Here is a 19,341-nt window from a genome sequence, read left to right as displayed (position 1 = left end):
TTAATATTAAAGGAGGGACCCGAGCCATAGCTAGAAACCAGAATACATACAGAGGGCTCTTCTGACCATTAATAACTCACCACCATACCTTTCCATTAAAGGGATAGATCACCCAAAATGAAAATTCTGTCATTAATTACTCACCCTCATGTCGTTCCAAACCTGTAAGATCTTCGTTGATCTTCGGAACACAAATTAAGATATTTCTGATGAAATCCGAGAGCTTTCTGACCCTCCCATTGACAGCAAAGGGTCCTAAAACGATCAATGCACAGAAACATAGTAAGGATATCGTTAAAATATCTTAATTTGTGTTCTGAAGATGAATGAAGGTCTTATGGGTTTGGAACAACATGAGGGTGAGTAATTAATGATATAATTTTATTATTTTTGGGTGAGCTATCCCTTTGAGGACGCGTGCAATCTTTACCACCTGAGAGAGGCCAGAACTGAGTTCTGACTGACCTTCTCCCATTTTTACAAGGAAGATCTTTGCTCTCACAGTTGTTATAAAGCCACAGACACTCTGCGCGAGAACCAACTCCCCCCACTGGATGGCCTGGCCTGCTCGGGAAGCCTGGAGCCAAGGCCGGGGCCCTGGGAGCCAGACTGCATCTGATTGCTTCATTACAAGCCCTTTCATTGACTTGGCTGCACTGAACTGATGAACTGAAGCAGTGGACAAGAGCACATAATTGGGAGAAATGAATTCTTATCACAGCTTTCTCATGAGGCCGCCAGTCCTGGCTGGAGCCATGCGAGGCTGTTTTTACTGGAGCTCAGACAGAGAGGGAAAAGAAAGAAAAAAAGCACAAAAAAAGAGGATCTGGGATGAGGCTTCCGCTTGTATCTGGTTCTGGATAAAGGAAAGCAGAATGAATGGGCAATCTGGGCTTAATTTGAAAGCGGAGGCAGCCTAAGCCTAAGTCGGCCCGCCGTGAAACTCGCGCTTAGGCAACTGTCCTGTTCTAATACCTCATTGCTCCTAGAGGTATTAGAAGCGGCGTTGTTTTGTTTCAACTAAAAAAAGTGCAAAGGATTCTTCAGCGTCTAATGCACTCTGTTTATTTTCCTCTCGGCAGCCCCCGGGGGAGAGGCCTGTATTAGTTAGTGGCTTCACCCAGCTCATCTTTTCAGTCCACTCATCAGGCATGGCCGCCCCAATGTTTACCTGTGGGATGAATAATTAATGTGAGCTACCTGCTCCCTCATTTCAATGAGACAGACCTCTGGCTAATTAGAGAGAGAAGTCTTCCGCTCAAAGCCTCCACAGCAGGGATGACATCAACAGCAACAATAAAAACAGCAATAACAGGAGCTCTGTAAATAAAAGCAGGAAGTTGCAGCGCTGGCCCGCAATTGCAGAATTTGGTGGAGGGATTGGTGGAAAACCTTGGAACCAATTTAGGTGCAATGGTGGTCTCAAAGGAGCAGAATTATAGTTAATCCCATGCTTGCCCAAGAGAGACCAGTGACAAGCAGGCTCTCTCTCTCTCTTTCTCTTTCTCTTTCTCTTTCTCTCTCTCTCGCTCTGCAAAGTCAGCACAAAGAAGACACAAAGACACACACACACACACAGAAAGAGGCTAACCTTTCATTCCACAAAATGCTGCTGAGTTGATCCTGAGACCATTAGACATACAGTTTCCTCTGAAAGTTGGAAAGTAATACTAATTGCATGGCCAAGCATTCCTCTCACACTGCATAAATTAATAAGAATATTTAGCTCGCCTGGCTGATGAGCCCATCAGCCGCTGTTTTTTATTGGTTCTCCTTATAGCCACATAAACCACACATACTTGAACTTTACATCACCAGCATCATGTTTTTTTTTTGTTTTTTTTTTTACAATTTACCTTCCATTTTGTTAGATGTGGAAAAAAGTTTATCTTCAGTTCTGTAAAGGGCAAAACTGAGGCTGATTACAAATAATGCTTGTTAAAGAAAAAACAACTTTGTGATACTTGTGTGTCCTCTAAACCAAATTATTAAATTAATATATATATATATATATATATATATATATATATATATATATATATATATATATAGAATTTGACAAAGCCAAAAACCAGACATTCAATAATTGTTAATTTTTAGACGTCATTTTCAAGAATTGTTTTCAATTCAATATTTGAATATAGAATTTTTTAGATATGCATTCATACATATTCTAAACTCTGAATCAGTCATATTTTCATTCAAATAAGTTTAATGATATGAAAATGTACTTTATTATTATATAACATTATATAATAGTATTATATAAATTATAAATAATTATATGATGTATTTTACATATACAAAAAATTATATTAAATAAACATTAATATTAAATCTTAATTATTAATAAATGTTATTATAATTGTATAAGTTTGATTTGGTGTCGAGAAACACAAAAACAGCAGGTAGCTGTTGATTATATATTTATTTATAGTAAATAAAATACAGGTAAGAGGAGTTTTTACTCCCTGTTATTTTAAGGCAGTTGATGCATGTTCGAGCAAGATTGGTATGATCATTCACATCTCTATTCTTTTCCTTCTCTTTCCCTGAGCCAAAGATAACTCGCTGAGTAACAGGAGTGACTGTAATCATTTCTATTCCCCTCTCCAGGAGCCCGTCACAACACAGCGCTCAAACTTCACACGTGCCCTGACTCGAGACACAAGTCAGACGAAGCCAAAATCTCATGGCTAGCTAAAGTCTTGTTCTGAATGAAGCTGAGTAGTATGTACGTTCAAGGGTGAAGGGCTGAGCTTTCAGCTGTAGGAGGACGTGGCCTTGGAGGGCTGGAAGGCAAAACAGAGACACTCTGGGAGAAAATTACAACTGTGAATATCTGTAAAAGCATGGACGGTCCCAGGGCTCGGCTTAAAATGAAGTCCTGGGTTGCCATGCAGCTGTAGTCAAAAGCGTAAACGGTGTGCGAGAGAAAATCGAAAAGAAATGAAGTGTGCTCACTTGACATATGTGACCCATGCTAGTGGAGCTGAATACAACCAAACTGACCGTGGAACTGTGGCCTCTGCCCGTCATTAGGGCTGAACTAAAGATAGATAGGGGAGAGTGGAAAGGAAAGGAAATGATGAAAAAGACAGACATTTTGGCCTCATCGGTGCAAAATCTTTTTCAAAGAATGTTTTCGAGTCCTTTCTTTCCAATGAGCCAGTCACCATACAGCAAATTGGTAAACTGATTAGACTGAGATTAGAGGCTGCTGATAAGAGATTGGATGGATATACTCTCGAGATTAAATAGATAACTAGATTGACTGATAGCTGAGTTGGTGCGTCGCCTCTCTCCCTCGACCTCCCCAGTTTCTATTGTAATTAAGGCTTTAAGGTGTGCACGTAATCAAATAAATAAATAATGCCCGAATTATGCGATAACGAATTAATACATTACAGGAGGAAAATAAATAAGCCCCAGCTAATTGCATAAGATGAGTCTTTTTTCATTAGCTTTTTGAGGGGAAATCTCATTATATGCATCACAAACTATAATCCTCCTTTAGAAATATGTAAATTTGCAATCACAGAAATAATAAATAAATAAACTGACAAGAGGAAGGAGAGATACTTTTGAGCAGCGTTATGTCATGTTCACATTCCGCTTCCTTGGGCACCTCATTTGTCTCGACGTGACAAAAATTATCTTCGCCCACCAGTACATTTGATGAATTTTGACTGCTGTGTGTATTGAAATCAAAGCAATCTGGTTAATGATACTGCAGTAATTCTGCTATTTTATTTCATATTTCATTGATTTTATTTTTTAGTATTTTCAATCAAGCCTTCCGTAAATGGTCCCTTTAAAGGACCCTAGGCTGGGCTAATATTTGCCTCATGTATGTCTGCCACAACTTGCTATTTTTAACATACACATTGTGTCTGTTACGGAAAGAGTCCTAGATTCTCTTAAGCACTGTAAATTTTCATTTTGCTATTTGCACTTTTCACCACATCATTTCCTAGATGAAAATGTGCTCTGCAACCCTGTAATGAGAATGTAGTGCGACTTTAATTATGAAAAAATGAGCGTTTCCTTTCATTTGGCATGAGCTCTGAAGTACAACGTTTTAGTTGGGCTGTCAGAATGCATACATATACCAGGGCATATACTCATGCAAAAAACACACACGCGCAAATATTAATTGTCAGCCGGATAAACATATCTATAGTAATTACATCAGAAAATGGAGATGGGGCCGATCATGTTGTGCATAATTACTGCAGAAAAACAATGCATGTCTATTAAGCGTCATTATGGAGCTTTCACGGATAGCAATCCAATTACCACTAGTTTGTTTCTCACTGTAAATAGGCACATTCGAGACAGTGCAGCCCCGCAGTGTCTGGGCATCTCGTGCCACGGTGCAGCGGTTCACCGCTGATCTGAGATCTGCTGGGTTTGTTAAAGGTCCTCTCTATGTGGCCATCAGCTGATCTGAGACCAGAGGCCAGGCTAGTGGTTGCATCTGATGGCTTCTAAATTATTTATCCCAGCTGCAGGACGCTAGGCGCAGAGATCCAGACCCCAGTATGGCGACAATGGTCCTCGCTAGTGGCCATTAGATGCTGTCTTGTAGCTACTACAGAGGGAGATTGTGTGTGCGGTGGAGGGCAAATAACGGGGGTTCGGGATGACCCCCCTGCTCAATTACTTCACGCTGGGTCGACCCAAACGCCTCTTTGTCACTAAAGAGAGTGAGCAAGGCGAGATTCTCCAGATCAAAGTGCAGAACTTTTTAATTAAGAAAGAGAAAAGGCTTTATTTGTAACGAAAAAAGAAAGATAGAAACAACCAGACATTTTCCTATTAAGGAGAAATGTCAAGCGCAGTGGTGAAGCGATAGTCTGCGCGCTTTCCTTTGTTGTCCCTCCTGACATTGCGGGCTAATTTTTCATGGTTATTTGAACTGGAAAATGAAAGAGAGGTTTGCGATTATTTCCTATAAATGACAACACAATCGCATTACGCTTCAGTACAAACACAGAGAGGATATTGCCTTTTCATATTTCATGTGAACGTAATGGATGGGTTATGCAAAGAGGCCCAGAAAGAAAGACAAATGGAGGAAGGGAGCAGCAAGTGTTTGATTTGTATTAGAAAATGGCCTGAAAGTGGGACGGATGAACCGTATTTCCTTTTTTTCAATAACTGGTGGCGGTACTGAGTTTGTTTTAAGTGCCTGGACGACGTAACGATTGGATTTCTGTAGCGGATTGCTATTAGCTGCCACCGGGGGTGGAACTGCAGCGATCCGGTGTGTGTGTGCAGGGGGAAGCTTTTCTGTGTGTCCACACCGCTGCCTCTGCCTGGAATACTGGTGTACTCTTTACTGCATACTGCACAGTATTCTGCCTGCTATTTTTCAAAAATGCTGCAATGTTATCACATGACTTTTTTTTTTTTTTTTAATCCAAGTGTACAAAAAACAGCTTGTCTATCTGATTCTATACTTAGTCAAGAAGGAGTAAGTCAAGGTGGATATTGTTTCCTGTTCATTTGTCTCACTGGAAATGAATGGTTAGATAAGAGGATACAGTATTCTGCTTAGTATGAACTGACCAGAGTATTCCATGGCCAAAAAATTTGCAGTAACACTTCAGTATAGGGACCGATTCTCACTATTAACGAGTTGCTTATTACAACGTTAGTGTTTATTAGTGCTTAAAAGGCACATATTCTGCATTACCAGAATATGTGCTTACATATTCTGCTTAACAACTACCTTACTAACAATTAATAAGCAGCTAATTAGGAGTTTATTGAGGCAAAAGTCTTAGGTAATGGTTTGTTAATGGCGAGAATTAGACCTTAAAATAAAGTGTGACCAAATTGGCATACCATCCACTGTACATATACTGCGTACTACATCTACTGCTTCTTCTGCCTTGCTGTGTTCCAAATGGAATACTGGTGTACTGTTTAGCATATACTTGACAGTACTGCTTTTTCACAAATAGTATTTAAAGCAGTATAATGCTACAATATTCTCATTGGACATCTCTGGAAAAATAACAATATTAATTCTTTTCTGTGTAAAAAATATGTGTACAAAAACCAACTTGAGCATCTGATTAAGTAAATAGTCTAGAAGGAGTAAAAAAAAAATCATGGTCAAGTGGTCAAGTATAGTAGGGATATAGTATTCTGTTCAGTATCAACTGTTGCATGTTTTATCAAATAACAACCTCCACCGTACAAAATTAAAATACTAAAGAACATCCACCGTACAAATAATGCATACCACAGAAAAACAAAAAGTAACATGCTAGAATGCTATAGCAAACATTACTCTACTTATGAACGCTACGCACAGGAAGCTCTTCTCCTTATAATAATGCCCAGCAACTCACTGCACTTCAGAACGTGTGTATGCATGCGTGCTAACTGATTCACCACCACGTTTCGCAAAAAAACAGCATTGAAATCACACCTCTCACAGCTGCAAGGGTGCAGTGGATTCCCGGGGGCTCAAACACATCAATATGAACCCCGCTCTTATATTTCTTAAATAAAATTGATTAAGTCATCTGGTATTCATAAGCCTTAAAAATTCTGTTTTATCTCCTGGTCCGCTGACATAAACAAGCGGGTGGTGCTGCATGGGTTCTTCAATTGCAGGACACACGTTTCCTACACAACGCCTTGATGCCTATGGAGCCCACCTACGGCGAGTTGCCACCCAGACTGAGTTTGTGTTTTCTTAATGTCTGTTTTTTGATGCACACAGACTCGTGTTGCATTATCCACACAGGAGCCGTGAGCTGCAATGTGCGTATGTTGTAACGACCGCACGCCAAGGTGGGCGCTACATACATACGTGCGTACGTTCAGACCGCATTGATTTTCTGAGCTAATACCTCTACAGAGTGATCCACAGGCAGATGGATGCACTACAAAGATATGCAAATGCAACGCTCAATATATCGACAGGCGGAGATCTTTCTCAGACGTCCCACTGTACCAGGCAGAGCAGTCTAAAGAGAGACGTAAACAGATAAGTAGCTGTTAATGGACAGGCTCTGGCTTACACAAACATTGGATAAACCTTGCTGGTCCTCCACACGTCCCCAATCAAACTTTTCCTGGTAGGAAGCAGAACGTGTTGGTTGATGCGTAGCATCCACCTTAATAGAGAACATTTGCATGGAATATGAAAAGCAGCGAGTGTTTTGTGTTTTCACAATAGGGAAATGTGATATAATGACAACTGAATTGTGTTGTGGATTAGCACTGTGTTCACATTCAAACATGAATTTCCATATCAAATATGACCGATCAAGTCGAATATCACATTTAAAGCCATTACAAATGCGATTGTACAGTGTGTGTGCGCACACTCCACCTGGTAATTAAATGGAGTTTGTGGCCAGTGCTGTACATGAGGAGAGATGAGCTATGAACAGAAGAGCTGTGACAGTTTCAGGTTATATGATTTTTATGTCCCTTTTTACCAAATGAAAAATCAATACCTTTTTTTCCGGGTTATACATATTCAGAGCGCCGTCAAGCCCCTGCCCTTAATGGGAGGGGGGTATCCACTCGGCTGTCACAACTGTACAATCACATTTTCCGAGCCACTGGTGAATATATCAGACTGTATGTGATTGCCCTTCTTGACTTTCCTCCTCCTTTTCCTCTTGTCTCAAAATAACAGAAAGCAGTGTAGTATGAGAGAAAGATGAAGAGGGGAGAGGTATGTTATGTTAGAATGAGAGCAGTAGGCCAGTAGTGTGCGCTGTGGCCATTGAGGGATGCTCTGACAGCTCGTCCTCTCCTTTGTGCAGCAAAATGTCTCTAGGCGCAAGAGAGCAACGTCCACACGGCCCTTTCAACCTCACAGAGTGCAGGGCAGAAAAAAGCACAGCGCACTACTCTGCTATTAATGTGTTTTGTGTTTGAGAGACCACTGTCAAACACTGCCTAATGGCTCCGGCGTGTGTTTGTGTGCACAAATGTCCCCACAAGGATATTAAAACCTGAAATCTCATACACTGTGGAGACCAAAGATCCCTTTGGTGTTATCATTTGAAGCCCTGACTGGAATATGATATTACATTATTATTAATGTTTTGATTGTATTTTATCAATCTATATACTTATAACTGGTTAAGATTTGGATTTTTCAAACCTGTATAAATCAGACTTCAAATGGTCAGGAAAAAAATAACAGAAGTAAATTTGGAATTTTAAAAATCTCAAAAAGTCATAAATATTTATATTGTTAATGATAACACTTTACAGTAAGGTCAGTAATGTTAGTTAATGCATTAACTAATGATGAGCATTTGTTACAGTAGCTATTTCTTATTTATCTTTGTTAACATTAGATTATACAAACATGAATGTTCATTGCTAGTTCATGTTAGCTCATGTCCGTTAAATAATACTAGCAGATAAAACTTTAGATTTTAATACTGTAGTAAATGTTGATATTACCATTAAATAAGATTAATACATGCTTTAGAAGTTTTTTTTTTTTTTTTTTTTTTTGTCATTGTTAGTTAACTAATGTTCATGAATGGAAACTGTTACTATTATTATATTATATTATATTATATTATATTATATTATATTATATTATCTTATATTATATTATATTATAAAACAACAAGTAATTGATTGTGAGTGAATCATTCTTTTAAGTTATTTCTTTTAAATTAATTGGTCAAACCTGTACAAAAAAATTATCTGAATACTGAATTTTCAGTATTTAGTCTGAATCTAAATGATTTTTTATTTTTTTTAAGTCCTTAACCAGCAATAAACCATGTCAAAATGAACCCTATAAAAATGCATAGAGATTAGTATTGGATTGGTGTTCAACTGACACATGTACATAGAGAAGCAATTTAAAAAATAGCTTGGACAAAATGCCGATGTGCGTCTTGTGGGAACACCCCGCAACATTAAACCTGTCTTCTGTTTATTTACATATTTCACTGTAATTTTGTGCGAGCGGTGTCACTTTCAAGTCACTTCCTCATGATGACAGGCACAGATCAGAAGCTATTGGAAATGTCATGCTTGTGATGTGATGTCACATCAGGTATTGAAACGAAATGATGTCTGTTTAGAAGAGGAGGATTTGACAGTGCCGGTGTAAATTCGATTTCCCCTGATTAGCCGTCTCCTTCCGCCGCAGACCGCGTCAGTAGGTGAGCCGTCCACCGAAATGGCCAGTGATTTTGAAAGGCTTGGGGAATCAAATTAAGTGTTGCGCAGAGGGCGTGTGGGGTCGACTCGCAGGGTGTATGGAGAGCCGTGTGTGAGGCGGAGAAAGACGGGGGAGGGGTGGCACAAAGCTCTTGTTCTAAGGAAGTGTGAGCTTTTCCTTCTGTTTGTGATCAACTTGCTGTTTAAAGTTTGCTAGCTGTTAGCTTGCCCACCCTCCTTCTCATCCTCCTCCTCCTGCACCTCCCCCCTCTGGCGCACAGCCCCATGGAGACACTAAGTATTCATTCACATTTAGATTTGGGGGTCACAACAGGGCCAGTGCTGAGCGAACGCCATGGCTTCTGGAAGACAGGTCAGGAATCTAGCACATAACTCAACCCCGCTCCGATACAGAGCCACGGCCCTTAAAACCAAAGAGGTACTTAGCTTTTCTTTTTTCGTGCTAGAGGTGAATGTGTGTTTGTTTGAGAGTGTGTGAGAGTGAAAAAGACGAGCTTGTCCTGGTGTTTTGGGGTGTGCGTGAGAGGGAGGGTGTTGCTGTTGTTTAGGAGTGTGGTCACCATGTGCACTATGTCGGTCTCGCTGACGTTTGCCTGACTCACGCTCTGTTTATGGTGACGGAGGGGTTTACCCAGCGTGCATTGTTTTGAGTGGGTTTTGCCTCAGAAGCATTTTGGAGAATAGCTTAAATATTTTGTTAGGAAATTGTTTTATGATTATATGGTTATGTTTTCCCACAGCAAAAAAAATTTAGAGTAATGAAGTGGCTGTGACTGGAAGGGATTTTTGAGTGTTTACTTGGAGTTTATTCTTGATTCTGATTGGTTGACAGACATTCCAAGGTGTTGATTAATTTTCTAGAACTTAACAACGTTAAATCGTTTTTAGGCTATGTTTACTAGGCAACGATGTAGTCAAAAACGGAAACGTTTTTCCCTTGCGTTTTTAAAAAGTTTCACGTATACATGAAAAAAACACCCTTTTTGGAATCATTATTTTTCAAAGTGTAGTAAACTTGTCTTAAAATGTTTTAAACACGATTCTTAAGAAATTAATCAAATTGAGAGCATTTAAGGATAAAAACCTGAAAAATAGACATACATGTGATAACTGTTGTTTAAGCAGATTTGATTCTGGACCGCCACGTTGATGTGCTTTTAATTTTTGTAAAAATTCAGCAGTCCATCATCAATTATTTCTCACACATTATAGTGCATTTGGTGGACAGAGGCAGGAGGGGTTTTGCCCATCCAGTGATGGTGTCTACACATTGTGGCTGGTCTGGGATGGAGGCAGTGTTTTTTTTTTGTGTGTGTTGTGGTTTAGAGGGGGGTCCTGTTTTGGGTGGGAGGGGCCCGGACGAGGCCGGAAAAGTGCTGATATGAGGAGCGGACAAAGCGTGAAAGCCCCCAGCATGGAGCCTATGTCCCATTGTCCCACCGAACCCTTCTGTCACTTTCATTTTACACCGTGCGCTCCGAAGTCAGGACAGCTTTGATATAGGGAAGGGGTGCGGGAGCGGATGGCGGGGGGCCAGAGGGGGATCTTGCAGAAAAGAAAAAAAAAAAACACAGGACAAGCAAGGGAGAGAGAGATCGAGTCCGTGAGGTGTGAAATAAGATTGCTTTTTTATCCAACAGTGCAGGGTTAAAGACAAGGAAGCTGTCTGTTGAGGGGCAAAAAGAGGGGGAGAAGGAGGTAGATGGAGGAAAAAAGAAGAGGAGGAAATGTGGCCCCACAGATTTACAGTGATGTGTGCTGTGACACCTGGTTAAAATGATAACCCGTGCTTTGGTAATCCTAATGAGAGTAATGAGAAAGATCAGCCGCTCACAGAGAGACCGACTCACACCGCTCCACTGCGCTCTGGCTGGAGGAAGGCCAGAGCCAATGCTAAACCTACAGAGGATCCCAAGAGCTTCTCAGGTACGGTTCCTCAACGTGTTTTCGAGAGCGCCGGGCTGATTTCTGTCGAGCTAGATGCTGGGTTTGTGTTATGAACGTGTACGCCGGCCCTTCGGTCTGGGTAGGAGAGGCTGGATGGAGCAGTGGTTACCATGTATTATTTATTTGGCGGTTTGTGCCTGTCAGTATGATTAGTATGTGTGTAATCACCATTCTTCTGGGGAAACGGGGGAAGGCAGCTCGGCCTCATCTGAAGGTAATCGCGCAGTCTTCTGAGTCTCATCGCTTGGCGCGGACTTCCTGTCTAGCATCTGCTTTTTTCATCTCCACATATTTCTCTGTCCGCGTTCTGTATATATTTGTCTGTGCCTTTCTAACCTCTCTCTGCCTTCATCTGCTATGTGTGTGTGTGTGTTTCTTGCCAATTTCTCTTCCTTCCTTGTATAGGGTGACACCTATAGGTCAGTGTGAGATACTGCACACTGGTGCAGTTGTTTCATCTGCAGGTTTCTCACACGTTATCATGCGTTTCCCGGTCCGTATGTACAAAATGAAAGTCCATTTCCTGTATCCCTCCACGTCTGGCTTTGTTGAAATGTTGTGGGATTGCGCTTCCTCTGAGAACAGACGTGCTTTGTAATTTTAGGCGCTGTGGTGGGCCTATTCGGTTGGCGTGATTAGATTAAGGCAAATGTTTAATATCACTGTACGAGGATGGGTTAATGAGGACGATTAATTAGAAAGCCTAACCTTCAGGGTATTGTCCTTTACATTTTTAGGATTTGGGTTAGCAAATGGCCTCTCGCCCTAGCTGTGAGTGCTTCCTCTTAATCTATTTCCAGGCCAGATCTATGACTACATTTGGGTGGGTTCTTTCATTTGCAGCCTACTCTTAAGGCCACTTGTGACCTTTCATTAATTATGGCTGGCCCGGGTTTAATCATTGTGTACTGCGTTGGTGGCGGAGATGAGGAATAGGCACATTCATTTGCCTCTTAGACATACGGCCATGGGTGGAATTAAATGTCTACCTATCTGCATACCACTGGAGGGGGGAGGGTTGCCGGTGTACAGTCAAGGAGCGAGATGTTGATGAGAAAGGGTGAGAGATGATTTCGGGGTGGCAGCTGTTGTGTGAAGCGACTCTCCATTAAGGGAAGGAAGTGTGCTAGAGCAGGAATTAGACACACTGGCGGCTCTTCCAGAGGTGTAAAATCTACCTGGGGATTATTTTGTAATCTAGCAGCTTCTGACTCCATATCATATAGTAATTCCCAGCCTGGCGAAGGTGGATTTATCTAGACGGCAGTGCATGTTGCTTTAATTTTTTTCTTTTGCAGCCTATTCCTCAGCCCAAAACTGTTGGGTAATGTTGGGTTATGGAGAACGGAAATTGCTCGTTGCCTGGGGAACATAACAGAAACAGGCACATTTGTAAAAGAATGAAATGTTGTATGTGTATATATAGCCAGTTATTCCAGTTTTACATGCCGTCATTTAAACACAGAATCCGTGTGGTCCCTGGGTAATATGGCCTAAGTGCATAATCCATATTGCGATCAAGCGCTAGGTGCTTCACCAAACACAGGTGCAAATGCAAAAAGCACTGAGCCAATCACAGGGTTTTTTGTTGTTGTTTTGTTTTGCTTTGCGAAGCTTTTGTGGTTGTTTTTAGAAAAAAAAATGAGGCTGAGATGAAATTAACAACAGTTCTGTTTATCTACCTCCTCGTTCAAACCTGCACTCCTGTTAATATTGAATAATTTGCCTGTTTTTGCATTTGTTCATCTGACGTGTTATTGCCGTTATACTGAAAAACTACTCTTGTAGCGCATGTAGTTGTATAACCTTGAAGTGTATGGAAGACTCTGTATACCAGTGTTTTCTTGTGTAATTACTTTCTCCCAGAATGCCACAGCGGAAACCACAGCGATTGTAGGCTTTGGCAAACGGTCTATCCCAGTCGTGTTTCCTCTCGGTGCATCAATAATTAAAACAGTGCAACAAAATGCAGAATTACACATGGCAATCCACACAAGACCATCAGATGTAAATGGCTTTAACTGCTCTAGATACACACACACACAAATGGTTTCTTGTAGCACATTAAGTCAAGGAGATGGAAATGTTTAGAGATGTTGATGTATTACTCGCAGCGAGAGAGTTATGGCAGAGGCGTTTATTAAATACGCCGCTCCATGTTCATGCAGAGACCAAAAAAGCGTTTTTGAAGAATGATGGATTGAGGTTGTAGTTTAACAGTTCTAGAAACCGAACACTGATGAGAATAAACTTTAATGGATTGCGGGGCGGCTTTTGGAAGCGGCTGGTCCAGATTCAAGTCGAGTCCCAGGCGGGCTTCTAAAGTAGCTGGAACGTTATTGGACAATAAAAGCTGTTTTAAGTTAAGGGTTCGAATATTGTCGTGGAATAGCGATCTTTGAGCGTGGAGATGAATATTTGAACAGGATATTTCAGCGGCCGTTGTTGTCCTGTCGATATGTCAATAACCCACCTGATAGAGTATAGAGTGCATGGGGAGGCATTTTCAAAAGAACATTTAAGTACATTTGCTGAGAATTAGCTGACTTGTGTAATAACTGATAAGGCTTATTGACTGCCACGGACTTTACTGTTGCAAAATCAATGTTTGTGTGTGCTAGCCACAGTACTTATAAACAAGCTCGGCCCGGGAAAGGGGGTGCTCGGGGGGCACGAGGTGGGAATAAAAAGGATTGATGCCCATTTTATTATCTGTTTTTCAGCTTCTTCTCTCTGTTACTTACACATGGCATTATTGGAGATCCATTGTTGGGGGTTCGCTGCCTTTAAATGGCCTAATATATTGAGCAGGGGGCTTTTAAGATGGTTACAGGGGATTTCTGCATTTGACTTGGCAATATAATATATAAATAGCGAGCTGAGTTTTAAATATTTATGTTTTTTTTTATTTTCTTTTTTGCTTTGCATTACCTTGGGTTTTAAAAATGAACTTAGCCCGATATTGGTGAACGGCCCAGCAGCAAACTGCAGCAAGGGACTGTAATTATGAACACTGGGAGAGGTACTAGAGAGAGTGGTGCGCAGAAAGTCTCCTCTCTCTTGAAACTCGCACAATTATTTTTCCTGTCTGCATGCTCGAAGCCGCTGTGGAAAATGTGTGTATGTCTCTACCACATGTGTGCGGTTTGCTGCAGTTTTATGTTCATATTAAACAGAGGAAGCCATAAAGATATTTGTGACATGGTCCTGCATAAATGAAGAATTATAACTGTGGAGTCTATGCTCGTTTTAAAAGAAATCTCTATAAAATGATGCCATCAAAGATATAAAACATTATTAAAATAATCATGTGCTTAAAAGGATGAAATGTGTAATTTGGTAATTTGCAAATGCATTTGGAGGCACAAATATGTTATTACAGAAAAATGCAAGTGTGTGTGTGTGTGTGTATAATAGTGTGTAAGGATTTAAGTATATAGAAAATTGTATAAATATATGAGCGTATTTGATTTCTGTATTATAGAAAAAGATAAGCTCATATGTATTTATATTGTTATCTATATACATATAAAATATAATAGCAAAAAACTATATATATATAATTTATTTTTTTATTTTTTTCTGTAATTGTACGGTCCAGCATGTGTGGTAGGAGAGAGAAGCGGCTTTGTCTCGTAACCTTGTAAATGCTTGTCAGAGAATGTAATTGTTGTGCGCTCCTATAGAAAAAAACGCTGCCGTCCCTTTAAGTGCTTCCACCAATTCTGATGGAGTGCTGATTTACATATCCCATCCTCTCCTCCCCCTTCAGGAGAGCTGAGTGAGGATGTGGAGGCTGCCAGTGAGACCACCACAGATCAGGAGGACCAAACCAAAGACAGAGAGAGTGGGGGGGAGAGGGAGCTCACCAAAGGGACAGGTAAGCCCTATCTTTCCAATTCACTGTACAGGGGGTCCAATATAACAGGGGGCTGATAGATTTTACACATAGACACTGAGAAACCTTTATATTCCACAGCTCCAGTGTTGTGGCTTATTAAATAAGGTGATGTTTTACCACAAATATGTCCGTGTACTTTAAAGAAGCTCAAATATATCCAAGAATCGAGCCTAATATAATATGTTTCGTTTCTCACCCCTGAGGATTTAGATGGAATTCCCAGGAAAAATTATCCCTGATTAGGGTGAATCTGGTCAAGTGACAAAAACACAAGTCAGGGCCTGCTTACAGAGTTACAGCGTGGCCATGTGTCTATACACATGTGACCGTGTTCTCTGCCTCACACACACACACCTCAGAAGAATGCTATCAGATAGGAGTATTTTGCAGGCGGGGATGGGGGCGTTTGTGGCAGGTGCAGGTGTCAGGTTTCATAGAGAGGTGTGGTTTAAGAGGAGGGGGAGCTGCTCGGGGTGTTGGAGTGCAGTGGATTGGAGTGCAGAGGAGAGAGAGGCCTGTGGAGGTGTAAGTGGAGATCAGTGGTGTGTTGCTGTGCCGCTGATGTTTTCGGAAAGCTGTGAGGGCCTGCAGCACGTGCTGTGTTATGAGCTGGTGTGTGCATGCGCTTGTGTGTGAGAGAGTCAACTGGCCTGTGGTTTGTTACTACAGTCATATGTACCTGTGCATGATATGTACCATTTTAAAATTGAATTACTTTTCTCATTATGTCTCATTAGTTAATGTTAACTAAAATTAGTTAATGCACTAATTTAAATTTACAATAAGTAATACATTCATTACAGTATTTATTAATCTTTGTTTATTTTAGTTATTGAAAAATGCAGGTGTTTATTGTTTATTGTTGGTTCACATCAGCTCAGGTCCCTTAAACAGTTAAATAATTAACTATAATTAATCCTTTTTAGAATTATTTTTCATTGTTAGTTCACTAATACTTATAATGTAGTAAACTAATGTAAACAAATTCAACCATATTGTAATGTGTAACCAAAAAAGGAATACAAATGATAAAATATGAATATGAAAAATCTTATGTAATTTAATTCAGATTGAACTGGGTTCTCTCAAACCCCAACCAAGACTACCTCTAATGTGTTTTGCTGAAATCAGAGATTTCTTACAAAATAGTTCCAAACCCATACATGAAATAAAGTGCAGAGGGTGATAATTTTGAAAACAAAATGTTTTAAAAATTTTAAAGCAACAAAAAATTAATATATTTAAAAATTGTAATAAAGAAATTATTTTAAGCAATTAAAAAATATTCATGATTATTCTCATGCCTTTTCAGTTCTTTTTAAGGAAACAAAATAACAATAATAGTAATAATGTGTTTATAATAATAATACATTTGTTTGGATGCCAGATTTAGAAGAATATATGTACTACCTGGCTACTACCTTGTTGATTTTTTTTTTTTTTTTTTATTTATTTTTATTTTATTTTATGTTTTAGTTGACTTTAATAATAATATTGGTAAATTTGATCTAGTGTAATATGGTTTAATAGGAAAGCACTTATAGTTTGGTCACAATGAGGGTATACTTACCAGTGGTGCTGGCTGTATAAAACAAAAAACGATTGGGAAACACATCAGTATATATGCATGCATGTGTGGTTTGGACGTTGAGAATTAGTCATGTCCTTCGACAGGTGCGCGCCGGTCTGAAGGTTTTGGTGTTCATTCTTGCTCGCCATCTCGCGTTTGAAGTTCCATTCACGTGGAGTTCAATTGGTGTCAGTGTATGGAAGCCTTTTGATTGCAAGGAGGGAGCAGTCAGCGCATGCACCTGTCTGGAACAAGTGTTTTCACTCCAGCTGTATCTCACAGGCGACAGGATACAACTTTATTTCTTCATGATGGCATTTTAGTCTTTTGCATGTTCCACATTTTATTATTATTATCATTATTTTTTAAATTCCAAAACTACAGCAAAAAAAAAGTTCACTGGCGCATTTGAAGACAAATCTTTTAAAAACGTCTTTTGACTTTTTTCAACTTTCATTTTAAATGAGGCTGAGTTGTTTGTGCACTTTGAGCGAGTGCCACTCGGCTTTGATGGGGAGAAATAATGATATGCATCGCTTGCCTGAAAATGGCTAAAAGTATATTTTAACACATCAAAATAAAGCACTTTAAAAAGCATTAAAATGAGCTGCTTGATTAATAATTCAGCCGTTACCTGTGGTGCCGAAGAAGACGACTCTGCGCATTAGGAGCCCTGCGTCTTTTTCTGAAAGGCATGCGATTCCATACAAGAATATTCAATTCCTTTCCTCCCCCTGTCAGTTGCTAATCACCAAATAAGTGTGTTTCTGTGTTTTCACAAAGGAAAGATGTGCTTGCATATGAAAAATTTACAGGCTTCCCAGCAGCTTATTAGGAACGCTTAGTTAAAAATAGCGTGCATTAGGAAGCCAGGTCTAGGGTGCCGTTTGATGTCTGAGGAGAGGTGGAGAGGGGAGGAAGGAGTGACGGGGGTGGAAGAGTGAAACCTGGCAGTGTTGTGATCTAAGATACTGGTGCTGCTTTAATGGAAACTCTTTTATATTCTTTTTCTAATCGTGTTTAGAACTCGCTTTCATGATTGACGGACAGAGCAGCGTGAGACGAGAGGCTTTCTGAACTCTGCCTGGGAAGCACTGGAATGCTTTTAGTAAACAGAGGCGCTCTTGTTTTGGCTGGAGATTGTCTGAGAATGCATCAACGGTGAGCCGCTGGACTCCTCTGGCTAACCTGTTATTTCAAGGCACGCATCCGAGTGAATTTGAGTCACCCTGTCTGCACGGGCTGTTATTAGGGCCTGTCATTAGTGTTGTTGAAGTTTTTCCTCTCATCCTAGTCATGCGAACGCCGAGTGTTGAAACGTGCTTCGCAGATGACTCTCAGGTTAAGTGTGTTAGTACCAAGCCATAGTCAAGCCGTGGCCGATCTGATGGGTCTCTTTTGAGCAAGTCATTTAGTGCTGGATGGGAATGATTTAGGCATGTCAGCACATACAGACATCTTTTTTAAGGTTACCTTGATTAGGTTAGTATAAGCCTTCCAGAAGTACATGAAATATTAAGCTCAGCCTCCATCCATTGGGTTAGAATTAGTACAATGGGGTGATCGGGCGTTATTAAGGAAAGAGGGGTACAGCAGATGTGTGGCAGAAAATAAGGATACAATGCATAACGGATGGACTAAGAATGTGGAAGATACGTGCCAATGTGGAGCGGGATTATTAATTCACTTAAGGACTGGAGGAGCAACCACAATATGATTTGAGATGTTTAACATAAATATAAGTGGGGAGGGGGTGGTTTAGAGGCAGGGGGCTCTGCGGTCCTCGGCAGGTTTATGAATGTTTCCTTTCAACCCCCAACTTTCAAATTACTGGGGTTATAGCAAGGGAGGGAGAATAATCTAATGCAGGTCAGACGCTATCTGACATGGCAGCAGCAGCTTTCCAAATTGGTTCCATCTCTTTTGCCTTATATATTTACTTAAATATATGAATGTCAGCGATTGGATGCACAGGGGACGGTGTGTGTATGTGTGTGTGTAACACTTACAGGAGAGACAGCATTGAGAAGGACAGCAAAATAATTGTCCTCTGACTGCAAGGTGAACATTAGCACCCCCTGGACGCAGAGGAAGTGTATTACAAGCGGATCTGTTTCTGTCTCCAGCATTATTTCATGGCCTTGATGTCCATTAAATGATGTTACAGGAGCTGATGTGAATAGACAGGAGCTCTAGCCGGGGTGTGTTATAATCGAAGTAAATGCAACCATAGCTGTCAGGCTTGTCAGCTGCCTGCGTGAATAACGCTGAAGAAATGGTACATATACGGATGAAAAATGTCATGATTTTTATGATGCCATATTTATTGCATCATCTGGAGGGTGTCTTAAGATGAATTTACCGGGTAGTGAAACCATCTGAAAAGCATGTCACTGAAGTTCTTCCTAACACCCTCTTCTCTGAAACGAAGCATCAATCAGAGCCATTTTAAAAACACGGATGTGTTTGCATATTCATATCGTGTCCTTTATAAGATTGTCACCCCTTAAATTAAAATTATTTTTGTCTTGCGGACTAATAGGCTATAAATTGTCCTTGTTTGTAAGCCAGCACTCACAGAGATGTGTGTTTATGAGTTTTACTCCCTGTATTCTAATTGACATGCCATCCTGAGAGAGAGAGAGAGAGAGAGAGAGAGAGAGAGAGAGAGAGAGAGAGTTGCATGTATGTGTGTCAGTGCGTGTATGTCCTCTAAAGGTGATTGCAGCGTTAG

General features: G+C 40.4%; 1 protein-coding gene across 11 annotated transcripts in view; it reads left to right on the top strand.

Moving 5' to 3' along the window:
• The window catches only part of LOC109092800 (zinc finger homeobox protein 3-like), a 334,135-nt gene that overhangs the window by 293,404 nt on the left and 21,390 nt on the right, over nucleotides 1-19,341 (top strand). For 10 of the 11 annotated variants that reach the window (XM_042728652.1, XM_042728654.1, XM_042728651.1 and 7 more), the window contains one exon: nucleotides 14,909-15,016. The exons of the other annotated variant lie outside the window; for it this stretch is intronic. In XM_042728652.1, the coding sequence (XP_042584586.1) occupies nucleotides 14,909-15,016 (108 nt within the window). The remainder of the gene's footprint in view (nucleotides 1-14,908; nucleotides 15,017-19,341) is intronic. 11 annotated transcript variants of the gene reach the window in all.

Source organism: Cyprinus carpio, chromosome B7 (assembly GCF_018340385.1).
Source record: "Cyprinus carpio isolate SPL01 chromosome B7, ASM1834038v1, whole genome shotgun sequence".
NCBI lineage: Eukaryota > Metazoa > Chordata > Actinopteri > Cypriniformes > Cyprinidae > Cyprinus > Cyprinus carpio.
This window is presented reverse-complemented; position numbering and strand designations above follow the sequence as displayed.